The sequence below is a fragment of the Caenorhabditis remanei genome, chromosome II, assembly GCF_010183535.1.
Source record: "Caenorhabditis remanei strain PX506 chromosome II, whole genome shotgun sequence".
Lineage (NCBI taxonomy): Eukaryota > Metazoa > Nematoda > Chromadorea > Rhabditida > Rhabditidae > Caenorhabditis > Caenorhabditis remanei.
In genome coordinates, this window is record NC_071329.1 from 1,843,246 (window position 1) to 1,861,959 (window position 18,714).

At 37.9% G+C, this 18,714-nt stretch overlaps 2 protein-coding genes across 2 annotated transcripts; one reads left to right on the top strand and one right to left on the bottom strand.

The window, feature by feature from the left end:
* Positions 1–862: 862 nt before the first annotated feature.
* On the top strand, positions 863–3,239 carry GCK72_003967 (uncharacterized protein; the record flags this gene model as incomplete). Its single annotated transcript, XM_003101514.2, has 2 exons — positions 863–1,049; positions 3,112–3,239. The coding sequence occupies 2 exons, from the start codon at positions 863–865 to the stop codon at positions 3,237–3,239; spliced, it is 315 nt and encodes a 104-aa protein (XP_003101562.2).
* Positions 3,240–7,151: 3,912 nt separating this feature from the next.
* GCK72_003968 (uncharacterized protein) lies at positions 7,152–8,345 on the bottom strand (the record flags this gene model as incomplete). Its single annotated transcript, XM_003101541.2, has 2 exons — positions 7,152–7,356; positions 8,239–8,345. The coding sequence occupies 2 exons, from the start codon at positions 8,343–8,345 to the stop codon at positions 7,152–7,154; spliced, it is 312 nt and encodes a 103-aa protein (XP_003101589.2).
* Between the last annotated feature and the right edge of the window lie 10,369 nt (positions 8,346–18,714).

An 18,714-nucleotide genomic window follows, 5' to 3' on the forward strand; every position in this document is an offset into this window, starting at 1 on the left:
GGGTTGCTTTTCACACTTTTGGAATTGTGCTCTCTTTGGACTTTCGGGAAAAAAGCGTCCTGGAGGTTTTTTGAGAGAAAAAAGTTCGGTGGTTGCTTATGTCTTTGTCGGTCTGTGTGTCTGATTGTCCAGATGTCCGGATGTCTGTCTTGCCAGATTCTTTGAAATTTTTTTGAAAAAAATTAGAAATTAGTAGCGTGCCACTTATGTAAGTCCAAATGCCCGTCCAGGTGCTTATATGTTCTCCTTACTTGGTTGCTTATCTCTTTGTCGGTCTGTGTGGCTGATTGTCCAGATTTCCTTATGTCCAGATGTCCGGATGTCTGTCTTGCCGGATTACTTGAAAACTTCTCGACAAAAATCAGAAATTTAGGACTCTCGACTTGAGTCCTTAAGCCCAAATATCTTTCCAAGTGTCCATATGTCCATCTGTGTGTTTTTTTGTCCGGATGTCCGCATGTTTGTCCAAATGCCTGTATGTGTTGTTCAGATGTCTTTCTGAAGCAGCTTTTCTCGAAAAATCGAAAGTTTTGAAAAGAATTTTTGCAAAAAAGTGTAATTTTTCTTGTTCTGTTAGGATGTCTGTCTGTCCGTCAGTATGTCCAGATGTCTGTTTATAAAAACTCGAAAAAAAACAGAAAAACGTTATTTTCTAATTGTCAGCTCTCATGTCTGCCTGTCTCTCTTTCTGTCTATTTTTCCAGATGTCTATTTGAATTTCTTATGGTCCAGACTCCTGTCTTTATGTCCAGATGTCTTTTTTTCCCATTTTTTCTCGATTTTATCTCTTCTTCTATCCGTATCTTTTTTTTCAACTTTCAAACCCCATTCATTTTCCAAAAATTCCGAAATTTCGCAGAGTATGGGTAACAACACAAAAGTGCTGACAGCGTCGTTACTATCCCTGTTGCTTTCCCTCGTGCTCGCACAATTCGAGCCGCCCGTCGGTGGCGGTCCGCCGACCGCCGGCAAACCGTGCTCCTCGTCGTTCCACTGCTGGAGGGCCGAACCGATCAACGTATTTGGAGAGCCTGTTGGGTTGTTGCAAGGTATGTGTTGGGGTGTTGAGGGGACACGGACCGATGCACTTGGTTAGGCTCTTAGATGATGTCAGACGAATAGGGAAAAGGGATGGAAATAGAACTTTCAATTAATTAGTTTTCTTATTTTGTACTGTTTTTGTCTAAGAGGTCAAAGGTTAGTAGGGAAGATGGCTGATACAGATTTGAGTTATGCGTCGCGGTTGCGTAGCGTTTCACTAAGTTTTTGGTATCACTTGAAAGCTGAACTTGTGAAGATTCTGAATCTGGTTTTAAATTTGTTCTGGAATTGCAGAAAACAGAGATGCAGAGCATTCAAAGTTATGGACAAAATTAATTTTGAAAACAGATTTTTTTTTCAAGTTCAGCTCTCAGGGGGTTGTAAAAAGCGGTATGAATGGAAAGTTAAAGTCATGGAGATTCTGAATCAAGTTGAAATTTTTTAATGGAGTTAAAATTGTCTAAGATACGAAGCCTTCAAAGGTTGACGAGTTGAAACCCTAGATGAAATTTTGAAAATAGATTTTGAATCCTTATGATTTCAGTTTTTAGTGAAACAAAAAGCTAAAGTCGGAAGAATTCTGAATCTGGTTTTTTCTTCAAATGTACGCTCTTGTATCTCGGTTTATTTCAGGACTACACAGGCTCAGAATCCTTATAATTTCAGCTTTTCGGGCTCCAAATTTTCTTTTGTGAACAGTATTGTGGAGGTGTAGCAGGTAAAATAGAGCCAGGCACAGTAAAAATTTGTCACCTTCCCTTATTTTTATCATTTGACGGGCTGTAAGACCCCAAAAATGATTTTCAATTACTTTTTGTCACTAAATTCACTGTAAAACTACTGTAATCTGTCAGGTCCGTGACAAGTAGGAATTCACCGAACAATCATAACTTGTAGACATCGGAATGTGCTTTAAGTTTGCTCATGGCTAGAATTCTAGCGTTATGGAGCTACCTACCCCTATTCAAAACTGATCCAAACTTTTAGAAATTAAAACCAAAGGTGAAACAATATTTGCTAATCCGAACGGTTTTAATTCGTAAGCTGCACTATATCGTAACTCCTTTGTTAGTGACAGTATTAAAACGTGACATACTTTTGTCATGTTAAACTGGAAAATTCATAGACACTTTAATTTTCAGCTGGTACTGTACCTGTGAAGTCATTCGGTCCCTTATAACTCTTTCACCCTTCTTCTTTTTCTAATTTCCTCAAAAATTTCAAAAGTTCTCAGAAAGTATCAAACCGGAAGAATCACTGGGGGCAGACATGATTCATCATGTCTCCAAAAAATTCAAATTTAGCAACAGTTGACGCAATCACTCATGAAAAAGTGTCAGCTCAACTGTTCATTTTTTAGAGATTTTTTGTAGTCTATCAAACTTTTTCCAAAAAAGTCATTCTTTAAGACACCTCCCTCATTTTCAGACCCCCAAACCGATTCTCACCAATTTTTTTCAAATTCCCAAAATATGTATGATATCACCCATCCCTTGACGTCTTCTTCTCCAAATTTTTACGCTTCACCAAAACGAAAATCTTGTTCCAGACAGAAAAAAGGTAGTAACGTGTGCAAAAGATGAGATCAAATCGGAAATTCCCTATTTCCAGAATATGAACATAGTAGTTAAAGCGTAGGAGTAGTCTGGCGTGCCATCGGCGCGTTTTTCAAAATTTAAAGAGTGCTGGTATAACTGGCGTACCATCGGCTCGTTTAAAATCGCCAGAAATTCATGTAAAGCTGGCGTGCCTTGGGCGCGTTTTCTGAGAATAAAGACATGCTGATTAACTAGCAATGTTCTAAAACACATAGTCAGCAAATTTTGTTAAATCTGGCGCGCCTGGGGCGCGTTTTTTAAAGCTTGTGAATTTAGATGCATAAACAACGTGAGAAAACTTTCAATTTGGGCTGGCGCACCTTGGGCGCGTTTTCTGAGAACGTAGGCGTTGCAACGTCGTGTCGCAAAACGGTTTTTGTTAAGACTGGCGCGCCTTGAGCGCGACACGTTTCTGGACATCCGGACTTCCATCCACACAGACAGACAAACGCCTAACCTCCAATTCTTGCAGGAAACCGTCGAAAACGTCTAGAAGTGGGCTCATCATTCTCGAAAGGCGGCCGATGTCGATGCATTGAGGGCACATGTGCACAATTCCAGCAACGGTCGCAGTCATTCTTACCGTGCGAAGAGTTTTGATCTACAATAATAATAATTCTGATCTACGTTTTGATCTCGCACCCCCATTTCTCTCATCTCGTCTCGCAAAGAATATGAATTGTGTGTTCCCGTGTTGTTCGGTTTTAATTTTAATGGTTTTTGGTTGGAAGGGTGTCATTAAGGTGGGAAAAAGTATAATTTTTTATGTTCGCTCTGAAAATTATCATCGTCGGAAGTTGTGGACGTCAGTGGAGCAATCAGAAGATACAGAAACTACGATTTTAAATTATATGTTAGAAGTTTGACCTGAGCGGTGCGGTTGCGTAGCTGTGCGACCTTAGAAAAAATAATATGACTAGAAAGCTGAAGTCGTCAGGATTCTAAATCTGCTTTTTAGTTTTTTGTAGGATTATAAAAAGCAGAGATACGGAGCTTTGAAGGTTGGCGAAGAGAAAATTTGAAAACAGATACGCCCCAGTCCGGTCCGTAACTCGCTTAGAACGCCATATTATGAGCTGAAAAATATACCAAAATGTAGATCTCAACAAGATCTACGTCTCTGATATAATACGGGCCGGATGGCTATTTGTTAATGTGCCGCGAGACGTGAAAAAGTGCCAAAAAAAGTAAAAATTGTCAAAAAAACATTCTAGCTTGCCCAGTGACACATTAATAAATAGTCATCCTGTCTGTATTATATCAGAAACATAGAACTCGCTGAGATCTACATTTTGTGACATTTTTCAGCTCATAACTTTTCGTTTTACGCAAATTACACGTCGGCCCGGATTGAAATTATGCTCTCATGTCTTTAGATTTTTTCCAATAAGATGGCAAAATTTCTAAATACAAAATGTACCGTACTGATCCAAAGAGGAGCACACAAATTTCTGTATAAAACAGATAAAGATGTTCAGACTACAATACCTTACTTGTTGTTATGATGGTCGAGTTAGACAAGTTATAGAGTTTGACCAGCGCGGTGCGGCTTGCTTAACTGTTTGAGAGGCTCTGTACTAATATACTGAATACTTATGGGGTTAGGGTTCTTTTTGAAAAAAGTAAAATAAACCGAAATCGGGAAATATGTTTTCCTTAGGCGGAACGACCGAGTAGGGTCTCATGGAGAAGTTGAAGTTATGAGGAAGCGGAAACACAGATTACATGAAGAACATCAAGTAAAAGAGACATGGAAAGATCACAGTGTCGTGTCAATTTACGCTGAGAGATGTTGTAACGTTAACCCACATTGATTTCTTATTCCTAAAGTTGAAATTCTTATATTTGTGACCAAATTTCATTGGAAACCAGTCAGAACCGCATCTCTGCAACCCCAAGGCACATTTCTGATCACTTTTCCTTTGCAAGAAATTATGCAATGTATCAACTACACCCTAGTCGTCACAACTCCCTCCACACCTTTGATCTTTCATTGTGAGGTAAGCAATGTCATTCTGAAGTATAACTCCCTCAACAGGTTGTTCTGACCGACCGGAACTTTTAATCCCAATAGTAATCTGATCAATTGTGCTCCGAGAGATTAGATTACTATCATGATTTGGGACATGTGGAACGAAGCAGAATGAAGAAAAAAAGAATGAGATTGGTTTGTTGAACTGGTGGAAAATGTAAAGTTTAGAGGTCATTCATTGGAAGGATAATTCTGAATTTTTGTTAAAATTTTCAAGAAGTATATATATATATATATACATCAGCTCGGCACAGTTTCTTACAACCGAAACGCCCTTGGAAAACATATTTATTTTCTGAGTCTCTCAAGTCCGCACACAATTTTCTTCGGTTTCGGTAGAGCGCGGTTGTATTTTTTTGAACTCAATTTCTGAACTCAAAATCCGCTCTCTAGAAGGTTTCATTCAATTCTAATTGAAAAAATATAATTTTCATAGACGGATAGTATGTTCGATAGCTGAATTCAATTTCCAGACCTTATTGAGTTCAAGTTTGAGCCAGATGTATGTACAAGTTTCACAGCTGTGTAACTCGGCTCAATTTCATCGTAGAAAATGTTCGATTACAGATTCAGAATCCTTGTAATTTTAGCTTTCCGTTGCTATTATTGCAGAATAGATTTAACATCTTTTATCAAAGTTAACAGTCAGAGTAAGGGAAAAGAGCGATGCTACAATGGTGTTGACCAAAAGCCGTGTAATTTAACTCGATCCCATTCTAGGAAAAATTTGAGTAGTAATTCAGAATCCTCCCGACTTCCGCATTCGAACAATAGCACTATCGCAAAAAAAAAACTCAAACCGTATCCGTATACACATTATAGTTTCAAATAAACTCTCAGAGCTCACTCATCAACATAGTTGAGCGGAATACGGTTTTTGAAACGGCAGAAGGCGGAAGGCGGAAGAAAATGCTTTCTTTTTAAAAAAGATTTTGGCCTTATTTTGTTGTAAAAGGCCCCAAAAAATGATTTAAGTTGTGTTAAATTCCGTGTTTTGGTATAAAAAGATTGCTTTGCTGCCAAAAATCTACTGAGGAAAGCGAAAATGGAATTCCGCTCAACCCTACAGATCAACTACTATAACGATACAATTTTAACCAGTTTGCACATTTGAAGGTACCGGTTTATTTAAGTCAATACAGTATGCTGGTTCTCTCCATTTCCAGAAGTTTTTGGATTTCCTATGGATTACCCATAAAAGATTTAGACACCCCCATTCTTATTCTCCTTTTCAATTTTGATCTACCAAGTCGTTTTTTGAAGACTAATCCAATAATGAATTGGATATTACCTGCTTTTTTGCATTGGTTTTTGATAGATCAAATATGAAAAAAATAATCAACTGACCCCTCTTGAGCCGGTTCTCCTGGAGAAGCTTATCCTCCTAGGTGGTGTGTGTTTTTGGTTTAGGAAAACAGGAACATTTTTTGAACTGGAGACACATCTAAAAAGAACACATTTTTTGGGAAGGACTCTCACAATGTTTAGATATGTTTTTTTGCAAAAACTAGAAAAAAATAAAAAAACCCACTAAGATCCGATTAGGAAGTGTTGTGGTATTCAGTATTTATATCGGAAATCAAATAAATCATTTTTACTACGAAATAGTAAAAAATATAAAAATTTATATCATTTTGCATGTTCCAAGAAAATATCCGGTCTGTGATCTGTGGTCATTAATTGCATTATCTTCTCTGTTGGTTTGTCCATATGTCCAAATGTCAAAAAACTTCAAAGCTTCAATATTGGAGTCCGGCATGCAGATTTTCATGTTTTCAGATAGTCATTTTGCAAAACCGCGTCAAAGGCGCGCCAGATGCAGCAGGAATTGTTGTAAAGCATTATGAACATGCTTGAACAACACCTAACTGTCAAAAACGCGTCAAAGGCGCGCCAGCAGGAATTGTAACTTTTTAGAAGCGTTCAAACAAACGGTGAGGACTCCCTATTTTTCATTATAGATAAATATTTCGAAATCGCGTCAAAGGCGCGCCAGCCTGAAACACTAAAGCAACTAAAACTTTAATACTAGATGTTAGACTTTTAAAATTTATAAATTTATTATAGGCTCCGCCCCCAAAACAGACAAAAACTTGTAGAGAACTGTACAAACTTTTTGAGGTAAAAAACGCGCCACAGGCGCGCCAGAGCCCTCAAATCTTTCTTATGTTCATCTTGCCGTAAAATGTGTTTATTTTGGTCATTCTTTTTAAGAAAATCTTGTGAAAAAACAACAAAAAAAGGAATAATTATTAATTAGAATAGCCAGAGATCAGGATTCATCGACACCAATATGTATAAATAAATATAACTACGGGAGTATGTATCAATAATAAATAATTCTGAAAAAAGATTGGGGTGAGAGGAGAAAGTGAAGGAAAAAATAGAATAGAATAAGAATTGAGCAAAAAACATATATATTTTTATTTCTTTAATTTTGGCCGGCCACACGTCTTCTGAACAAAGAGATTCTAGGAATCCTAGACACGATAACGTCCGAAATTGAGAAGAAGACGTCGGGAGCGAAGATTCGGAAGGCGAGTCACCGGTTCCACCTCTTCTGCGTCACGTCTAGACGGTCCTCGTCGTTTTTCTGTGGTCCGTGAGTCGAAGACTGTCTTGAGCACGTTCACCATCTTCCAGAATGTGTAGTCGGGTCGGAGAGCGACAATGTGCGAAGAGAAACTGGAAAAAAAGTTTTTATTTTTAAAAATGAGGCCTATTATTTGTAAAACAGGGAATTTTTTGTAAGTTCTGAAAATTTCAAGACGCTGGGACCGGTAGCCGCTGAGTTATAAGGGTTCAAAGTTTTGGAGTAGCCGCGACGCGACCGCGACGCGCGGTCGGAACTTTGAACGCGTGTAGCTCGGTGGCTATTGGCTTTAAAGCTTTGAAATTTTTTTGAGAGAGACCTTAAGAGGCATGTGAAATCTTAAAAGATGCAAAAAAATTTTTTTGAAAATTTTGGAAAAAATTTTGTTTTGAAAAAAAAAATTCTGAAAAACTGACTTTTATTAGGAAATTTGTTTAGAGCGATGCGGTTGCGTCGCGGCTCATTAAAATTTGAAAATTTCGAAAAACCTAAAGTTTTTGCACCCAATTTTTGTTTCAGACCGTATTTTGACTAGGCTTCCCTTTAAAATCGTCAGGAACGTTTTTGAGCCACGCGTTGCGGTCGCGTCGCGGACGAATTCCTCAAAACTTAATACGCTTGGAAAGCTGAATTCCTGAGGATTCTGAATCTGTTTTCAGATTTTTACAAAAATCAAAATGAGCTGAGATACAAGGTTTTGATTGGCGTCAGGGCGTCAGGGCCAGCGTCCCAAACTAAAACCTGCGCATCTTTGTCAGTTTTGACGTACCGCAAAATGTAATAACATATTCAGGATCCTCATAACCTCAGCTTTCCAATCAGATACCTTTGGTAAGAATAGAGCCGCAACGCAACCGCGACGCTCAGGTAAAACATTTCAAGCTTAGGGCCCTTCTCAAAAAATTTTCAAAAAAAAGTTTTTTTTTGAGTTTTTTTGCAATTTCCTTTCCAAAACAAAAAAAAGCATTACTCACCCTCCCTGTTGCTCATCTGGAGACGTCGGGTGATCCAGTATAAACACCTCTTCTTGACATTTGACATAGCAGAAGACGACGGTGAGAAGCAGGAGCAGGAATTTCATTTTGTGTTTGTGAAAAAAGGGGGAGAAGAGATCTGAAAACTGGGAGCATTGCTCTGGAGAAGGCGGGTGTCTTTAGGCTCCGCCCATTTGAGCTGGAGCAGGAAAGGAGGGGAATGAGCAAAGATTGAGAGTCGAATGAATTTTAAAAGTTCGGACACAGAGGATTTAGAGGGATTAGAAATGGATCAGAGAAGTATAACTAGGAGTTGGAAATGTAGTTGTATCTATAAGAAAGGTGTGGAGGAGGAGACAAAAATTAGATTGGATTATTAATCAGATATGGGATTTAGAGTATAAATATAAAAGTCTGGATAATCTAGGATGGCTACAATGGTGTCAAAGTTCTAACAAGGGAAGTCTTTGGAGACGCTGTTTTCAAACGACCTATAAATTTGGTTATAAGACCTTTCGACCACGGGGAGTCCATTTCTGCAGTCAAAACCTGATAAATGCCTATGAGAGCCGAGTTATGAACTCTCAAACTTTTCATATGGTTAAGTTTTTTTTACGTGGAATTTCAAATCGACAAGTAGCAAACGCAAGATATTCTCATTTTTGCGACGTATGAGCACAGGTAAACCGAGTGGTGGCGTATATACCGCCGATTTGGAATTCCACGTGAAAAAGCGTATCCACATGAAAAGTTTGAGAGCCGATAACTTGGCTCGCAGAGATATTTAGCAGGTTTTGACTGCAGAAATGGACTCCCCGTAGTCGAAAATACCTATGACCAAATTTATAGGTCGTTTGAAAGCGGCGTCTCCAAAGACTTCCCTTGTAAGGAAGTTGAATTGAACTCGAAAGAGCTCAGCTACAGAAATTTGCCCAGCAAAAACAGTGTAACAACCAAAAAAAGAGTTTGGCAATATTGTCACAAAGTTTCAGTTCTCTCGAGCATCAGGATCTTGGGATACGGTAGTTTGAAGATTTACGTGAAAAAGTGACATAACTAGGATTTTTACGGGTATTATATAATTTTGACAAAATTGTTTAAAAATCTAACTCCCTGCTGTTCGTCCACGTTATAAAACGGGTATTGGGTGAGCGGCGACTCAACTGGCAGTCTGCCAAGCGATGTGCAAACGCGCTTGGTTAAAGTTCCGGTTTCGAGGTGAAATCAATATAAAATCGGTGGTACACAATACGCCGTTATAGAATTCCGCATTTCAGAGTTTACAAAAATTAAAATTCTGAGAATTTTGGCAAATTTTCAGTTCACTGCAAGGTCTATTAAGAAACATAAAAAATTTTACAAATTTTTCAACTCCAAATCAGAACCAAGTCAGAATTGAAACAAACTTTAAGTTTTTCTGATGTGAAATGTACCAGCAACAACAAAATATTCTTAATTTCATAATATTATTCCAAAAATTTTCAACACCACAAAAAATATGAAAAAAATGTTTTCTGCTAAAAAACACAAACAAAATCTTGTGACCTTTTCCCCTCATTTCCAATTCAACAAACCACTAATCAAAGCTCAAGACCACACCTTTTGTAACACACCCCCTCCTCCACTCATCCATTATTTTGGTCCCTACAAACTCGGTGGCCTAATTTTCCATCCGCTTGAGTTCCTAGGCCACAATTTACAGCTCGATCAAGAATTACATATATGTATTTCCTCAAAATCCAATGCGGTCAGTGTAAAAAATGAAATTATATTTAATAAATACCAAATCCGATTTGAGAGATTAGCACGAAGTTGCATAAGAGACATGATTCATGTTAGGAAATGTAAATGTTGGTATGGAATTTCAAAATCTTGACAACACGTCGCGGATTGCGTCGCTGCAAGGTCAACAACCCTAAAGTGAAAATCTAGTAAAAAAACCGTGCTCTATAGAGTTAGACCGCGACGCAACCGCAACGCATGGTCGAAATTTTTTTAAACTTGAAACGCATTTAAGGCTCAAAAATGTGGCCCCTAATACTTTCGAATACGTAGATTCCGAATCTGAACTAAAATGTTGCTAAATCCTTCAGTAAGCCAAGTTATGATTCCTCAAAAGTTGGAAAAAAGGAGGAAAACTTTGAAGGGCCACAAATCGGCTCACAGAAGGATTTAGCAGAATTTTATATCAGATTCGGAATCTAGAGACTCAAAAGTATCCGGGACCAAATTCTTGAGTTGTTTGAAAAAGGATACTTCGAGGAATTCGACGATATTGTGAAACAGCTTTTCTATGGGTAAGGCGCACTTCAATAAGAAAAAAAGTCTAAAAAAGTCGGTAAGGTAAAGGGTGCAAATTCTGAGTCCAAAAATTTGTAAAAAACTTTTTCAGGTCGAATAAGCTAGACAAAAATCGGAATTTTAAAAAATGTTCGAGTTCTCTCTTCTGACTAGACCAAAAAACCAACAGAAATAACCCATTTATCGGGCGGGGGATATCAGTCCGGAACAAGAAATAGGACGTCATCAGAAAAATAAGGAGAGGGGGGACTAGACAGGGAGATGGGGAAAAGTTTATGTCTTATAAACAATATATACCTCACATATGAGAAAGAAATATAAGTTTTTCTGACGAATTTATGGGGATTACCTAAATACGTGACGTACCGGATAAGGGGGTTTACTCAGAATATTTATATTGTTAGGGTTCATTTTATATACATACCAGTCGGTTTACGTCGCCTAACGGCGACTAAACCTCCTTCCCTACACCACCCTTCTCAGTTTCACAGCGCCTGCGGCGCTTCTTATTATGAATTCAATTTTTTCTGTGCATGAGAAGACCGCGCCGCACGCACGCGGCGGCCACGCCCATTTTTTGTGACAGTGTTCAAAAATGGAACGCAGCGTTAAAATGGGAGTGAGCGTGGTCGCCGCGTGTGTGCGGCGCGGTCTTCTCATGCACAGAAAAAATTGAAATCATAATAGCTGAGCAGTCCGTTCCGACAAAGCACAATTGTAAAATCTCTCCTTTTCAGACTCAAATTCTACAAAGTTTCTCGATGACTTTTTCTATTCTGATAGAATATGGAACTTAGAATGGGATGTTTTCGAATTTACGAATTTGAACTTTCTTTCTATGTTTTCCTCATTTCAAAACAATCTCACAGAAGAACGTGAACTTGATAACTCTTATTTCATCCCTCCCCAAAAGGCGAGTGATCATAAATACCGATATGAGTTTTTTTTTGATCGGCGGCGATGCCGCCTCCCTCCTCGGGATATGGCAAACTAAGACCATATGTTTTTACTGAAGTTCAAGAACTTGAAGACTTTTCTATTCACATATTCAAAAAATGGATTCGAAGTATTCTACCTAAAGTTTTTGACTGATCGGCGGCGATGCCGCCTCCCTCCTCGGAATAGACAGACTGAGACGGTGTTTGAACAAACCCTCATCCTAGAATTCATTTTTAGGTAGCCGAGCTACGACAAATTTGCTTATTCACAAACCACCATCACTACTTGAGTAGCATTCTTCCATTTATTCCCTTTTTTGTAGACTTAGGATTATGGTATTCTTTTGGGCTATTGCCAACAGGAATTTCGCGACCTCTTGACCAAATTTACATTTTCTCACAAATGCAAGATCGGGTGCACAGGTACCGGTCTGCGGGTGTCATCACTGTCAATTTGACAACATCTCCGACGATAACAGAACAATTGAGAAATTTTTCATCAAAATCACTGCTAATCCCTCCATTTAAATCAAATAGCTCCTCAATAAATTACTTTCCCATAGCAAAAAAGCAAAAAAGCATATCCGATCAGGAGGGAACGAACTCAGCAGCCCATGCGTAAGAGTCATCTGTGTAGACCACTACACCACACACACGCGGGCGGGGCGCTCTCGAGAGTGCATTCAAGAAACACCGAGTCAGTAGTGTTAGGTTGATATTTTGGGCTTTCTACCACCCTGTCGGGACACATCTTTTCTCCTTCTCTCAAAGCAATTTATCACTAAAAACGTCATCATCTCCAGAAGACGTCAAATTGGGTGTTTTCGAAAAAAAAAAGTTCGGGCATCAACTAAGCCTAATTTCCAATCTATCTATCTAGGTTTCATAGAAATCGGCCCACTACGGAGGGAGTTATGATCGGCGACAAACAAACAGACAAACGGAATCTGTTGAATATTATTAGTCAGTAGGTTTGAGCTTTCTACCACCCTGTCGGGACACACCTTTTCTCAACGCTTTTTACCGTTGAAATCGTCATCGTCTCCAGAAGACGTCAAATGTTATATTTTTGAAAAAAGAAAAGTTTTGGCATCAACTAAGGGAAATTTCCAATCAATCTGTCTAGGTTTCATAGAAATCGGTCCACTACAGAGGGAGTTATGGCTTGCAACACATAAACGGACAGACGGAATCTGTTGAATATTATTAGTAAAGATAAAGATGTATGCAACACATAAACGGACAGACGGAATCTGTTGAATATTATTAGTAAAGATAAAGATGTATAACATATAACAAAATATTATCAGTGTCATAAACTTGTTATTTAGGTAAATACTTAGTATGGGTACATAACAGGTGTTTTCAGAGTGTACCTAGATTAGGCAATAGCTCCAGGATGTTCGGAAACCAGACTTTAGAAACCGAGATATTTCGAGACTATGACATTTCGAAGTCTTATGTTGGAAAACTGGAGGAAAATGAGGAATTTTCCATATTTTTTACGTTTAGTATCGAAATGACACAGTTTCAAAATGTCCTGGTTTCGAAACGTCCCGCGACCGTTTAGACGACTCAAAACCGTTTGATCTTCACATATCTAACATAAGTTTTTATAAGAACCCGAAACCATTCAGATGGCTTAAAGGAGCAAATCTATGGCTTAGAACCTCTTGATCTTAAGAATTCGTAATTTATAAAAAAAGATTTTTAGCCATGCTTCACTGAACACATAAGCAGTACATGACCTAGATGAATGTGGGAAGAACAGAAAAGATGGTGGATACATCATTATTAGGAATTCAGATTTCTGAGGAATTGAAAAATATAAAATAGGGAATAAGGAATGAAGAAGAGTACTTTGAAATAGAGAAAAAAGAGAGAAGAAGAACTTTTTGGAAATATGAAAAGTTAATGATTTGACTGAAAATAGCATTTTGAGGATTCAAGGAGACTAGAATTTCAGGAAAATGACTTTAGGGATGTTTTGAAACCAAGAATTTGGCAGCTCAGACATTTTCATACCAGTTATTTCAAAACTGTGTCATTTTATAACCGAAAAATTAATACATAGCAAAAACGGAGAGCTTGAAAACTCAGACGGTTTAGAACCAAGATCTGAGGACATTTCAAAACCGGACGTTTTAAACTGATACAGTTAGAACGGTTCAGAATTGGGACACTTTGAAACCAAAACATTTCAAAACAGAGGTGTTGAAAAACCTTACATATTTTCCAAGTTAGTGGCCTAGAAACACAAAAAATTGAAAATCTAGGCCACAGAACCAAAAAAACGGTATTTTTTGAGAAATGCTGAAAATTCCGATTTCTTGAAACCGGGAGCTTCGGAGATATCAATCTACATGCCTGTTTGTGTGTCCAGATATCCGGATGTCCATTAAAACATTCGAATATCTGGACATACAGACAGGCCGACAGACCGACCGGTATCAGTTTTTTGAAAATCTGGACATCCGGACATCCGGACATAGAGACACTGAAAAAATGCACCAAATTAAAATTTTCATGGCTTCGATATGACGATTCTTATATACCCAACTCCAACCAGCATGACCAAATCCGTCGTCACACTAATTCCTTATAAATCGAAATTTCACGAAACCCTAAAACACCACCACGACGTCAAAGACACCAGACCACTTCCGAGTTTTTTCTGAAGTTCAAAAAGATGTCTTATTTCTAAAAATGGAGGATGGTGGCTTAGCTGATAAGCGTGACTAAGCTCTGACACTTTTTGATTGCACGTTTCGGAATGGTTTTCATGGCAAAAGTTTTGTCTATATGGTTTTTCTCTGAAAGTTTTCTCTGGAATGACGAGTTTCAAAGGATTGTGAAGGTTTTAAAGATCACAAAGTATCAGAATTGGTGAGGAAGCAAAAAAAGTTGATCTTGGTGGTTTTAGGAGGAAGTTGAACCAAGATACAGGTAGTTTTAGGGTCGACAGGGTGGTTACGTAACGTATTTGGAAAATTTTTGTTAAAATTGAAAACTGATAGGCTTTTTTACATTCCTGTTAAGTTTAAGACTTTCAGAACACGTTTAAGTCGAAATACTGCGATTTTAAGTCGCGGTTTCAAAATATGTTCGAAAATTGTATAGCTTCTGAGCTAACTTACGTTCTAGATGAGTTTAAAAGTTCTAGAACACGTTTAAGTCATAATACAGCGATTTGAAATTTAGACAGTGCAATGCGGTCGCAAAACGGTCGAACCGTACCCTGACCTAATTTCAGACTGCTAGAACACGATCGCGTCACTCTTTTAAAAAAATTTTTAGACATCAACTTAAAGTTGAGCAACTGTTTTATGTTCCAGCCCAGTTTCAGACTGCTAAAACACGTTTAAGCTAAGATACAGCAATTTAAAACATTGGAGCGATGTAACTCCTTCCGAAGTAAGCCAAGAACCTCACTATTTTGAAAAAAGATTTAAAAACACGTCCTATGGTATCGTGTAGGTCTTACTGTCTAGAAAACCATAAACTTTCAGAATTAACCAGATTCTCAGTCCTTATATAGCAGTTGGGTGGGTGCATGTAACCTTTGGTGTCTTCCTGATTTGCAGAAAATGTTAATTTCATGATATCAACACCGGATATGAACTTTTTCTTATTAATTTTTGTTTTCAAAACATGAGGACACCCCCCTTTGTGTCTTCCTGTCTTCCAAGGATTCAGATGATGTCAGGGTTTTTGAAAAATACAAAATCCGAAATTCTAGAATCATTTTCTAGAATTTTCTAAAAACAGATGCGCCGCATCTTCAGATGGCTGAGAAATAATTCATGCTAATTTTCCAATGGGTGCCCCTGGTACCCCTTGGTACCACTGCTGAAATGGAAATAAGCTAGAATAATAGAATAATGACAATGGAGAAAGAGAAAAAAGCACAAAAATGGGATCAAAGAAGAGTGAAAATAAAAATATTGTTGAGGAAGGGAAGGAGAACCTAGATTTGCATGTCTGGGTGGTAGTGATGGTGAGGGTGGACTGGCGTACACATTAAAGGGATTAGCAAAGCGGATGGCAGATGAAGAGTCAGCTATAATTGGATAGGTCAGGAAGTGGGTCGTCGGTGGTGTTCTTGGGAAATTATTTTGTTTAAAAACTGATAATCTAGCTGGGGAACAATGAGACACGTGACCTTTTTTAGGACACTACAGTACTGACTAATAGTAAGAATATACCATGATTACCTTTTTACCGATAAAAACGAAAAATGGGTAGCATAATTTTCTTTGTCGGGTATCTAGACCAACCATAGCATTCCATTTTTGCAGTTGGCTACTTTTTTGCGCCGGCTGTTACTAAAGAACTACAAAAAACTTTTTAAGCAACAGAACATATAAATTGTCCTAGGTTAGTGGATACTGGAAACAGTCTTGAATTAAGTTATTTCACAAATCCTTGCATTGGCTCTGGGACATTTTAGAACCAGTCGTTTGGAAACCGCGAAACTCATACGAGGGAAACTAGATCCGAAAAGCAGTTTTTGTCAAAAAACAGAGAGAAGAACTTTTGGGAAATGTGTAAATTTATTGTTTATGAGGCTAAGAATAGAATTTTAGGGATTCGCGATAATTCTTTGAGCTTAAAGATAGGCTGACGGATCTTTAAAGAATATTCTCAAAACTATGGGCATCCGGTCAAACAGATCCTACGGAATCTGGCTTGTAATACGTCAGGACGCCGTGACTTAATCAACTTTAAAGGTCAGCAAATTCAAAAAACAATTTACAAACTCTCTCCTGCAAAAAGTGTGTAAACGTAAACATCATCTTGCAGAAAACTCATAGTACAGCCAATTTCATTTATTTAAAATCTCAGCTTTTTCTGAAAATAATGACCTGACACCCTCCTCACACCAATCCCTTTCGTACAACTCATTAAAACGCGGGGGAGTAGGAGTACATAAGGGAAAAAGAAAGATGGCTAATAGTAGTAGTACACAGACGTTTTGGTTCCCAAATGGATAAAAATGGAGGATGTAGTAGACATGATGTGTTTAAGTGGGTGGAGGAGGAGAAACACTTTTTGAAGTTTTTTGAGAGAATCTTCAAGTGGGAGTTGTGATAGAACAGTGATGAGTAATTTGGAACCATGTCCTGTTAGAAAAGCAAAAAATAAAGAAAGTTCCAGAACGATAGCTTTACTTGGTGTCTAACCTATGTGCTGCGGTCAGCAACGCGGTTTGGCTTATTGGCAAACTTACTATTAGGTTACATAGAAAGCTGAAGTCATACGGATACCTAAATCTGGTTTTGAATTTCAGAAATGATCAAAATGATATAGGGGTTTCAAATATTCAACATAAAGTAACTGATGTACCTGGATTGGTTTTAATGCTAACTAAAATTTGAAAACATATTCAGAATCCTCACGGCTTTAGCTTTCTGGTCATGTAGGTAGTCTCCTGATAAATTAATCGAATGGCCTAGAAATCTAAACACTAGAAAAATTAGTCCCTCAGCATCTATGGTGGCTAAATTACGTTGGTAACGAGACATTCCTAGACTTATCGTTCTGAAACTGAGACACATCGTAACCAAGGTGTTTCTCAACCAAGAATAGGAAATTCCGCAACCGAGACATCCTCTAACCATATTCCTTTAAGCTAAAACATCTAACATGCTTAGCTAATAATTTTAATGACCAGTGGCCAGCGGTTCCGAAAAATAGGAAAAATGAAGATTCAAGTCTTTGTGAGTACTCGTCCCTCTCTAGGTGCTTGAACTTGAATATCTCAAAAACCGCTTGGGACCATAATCCAAAGCTTAAGTACCTCCAGGACACAGAAAAACTTAAGTGCTGTTTAACAGGGCTCGAGGACCAAAAAATTCCTAGACTTTTCGAAAAATTGAAGGTGCTCGAATAAAAGTGCAAGTTGAAGAGTATTGTTTGGTCTGACTCATACACTTTAAACGAATTGCATAGTAGCACAAGCTCACTAATTGTCATACGTTGATAACAAACGGTAACAGTCTATGAAAAGTCAGGAAAGTTGTCAAATATAAAAATGGAGCTTTAAACTTGAATCTTAAATTTCTTTAGATAAAACAAGACACCGCACCAAGACGCAGTGTTAGAGTTTGCAGATTCTCTCGGAACCATGGAATTTGGCAGGTACCGTATGTTACTGCATTTTAAATGGCACTATGCAAAAGTTGGTACGTGAATCACTAAGAATAAAAAAAGTTATCCCAGACAATTCTTATCGAGCCTTCCATTACCTATTTACAAAAAAATCCTAACCTAGTCAGACCAGACAGCCATATTATTTATACTATACGATTTCCAGCTCATATTTATATATACTGGTATCATCTGAATCCTCGGGAGAGTAATGAACACCGCCTTCCTCCTCCCATTTCTCCAATAGAAAATAATTAGGTCCTCCCTCTCTAAAGACCGCCCGTGTCTATCTGTCACCGGCTTACTCTGAAAAACTTAGTGTCGGGAGGTGTTCCGAATTAAAATAAAGAGAGAGAGAGAGAGAGAGGAAGTGACAATTTAAGGATGTGTTTTTTTATTTAGTGAGCTACCCGGATAGATATGTCAATGAGTCAGACGACGTCATTTGTTTTTATTTTGTATACATTTATGTATGTATACATTTATGTACATATGTATACAAAGAGTGATACATATGAATGACACATATTGGTTACATTTTGAACGAAAGACATGAAGGCGTCATAAAGAGAAAGAAATTGTACCTATTCTTTAGGTTTTTTGAAAATCAAAAAATCAGAATATTGGTTTTGACCTTGTTGGTTTTTTGTGGAAACCCTAACTATTGGTAGCAGAATTTTTCATTTTTGGCGGCCTAGAAAACTCATGTCCTAGGAAAATATTCACCTTATATTTACAAATTAGCAATTTAGGCATTGCGTGAAAAACTGATACATTTGGCAGCCCTTCAAAATTTCAAGGTTGCCAAATGTCTCAGTTTTGAAATACTTTGTTTTGAAACGTCCCGGAAACAAGATTCCTGGTCGAGAGCCGCACAGGGTCCTATTTAGTCCATACGAATTCAAATTATGTTCCCGCGAAGCCAAAAGCCTTTGCACACCACTTGGCAGGCTGCCATTGAGTCGCCACTCAGCCAAATCGATTGTTTATAACAGGGACAAACAATAAGGAGTTAGATTTTACAAATAAAGTATGTTTTCAATCAAATTTTGCAAAAAAATTCATAATAAAACAAAAAAATACAATT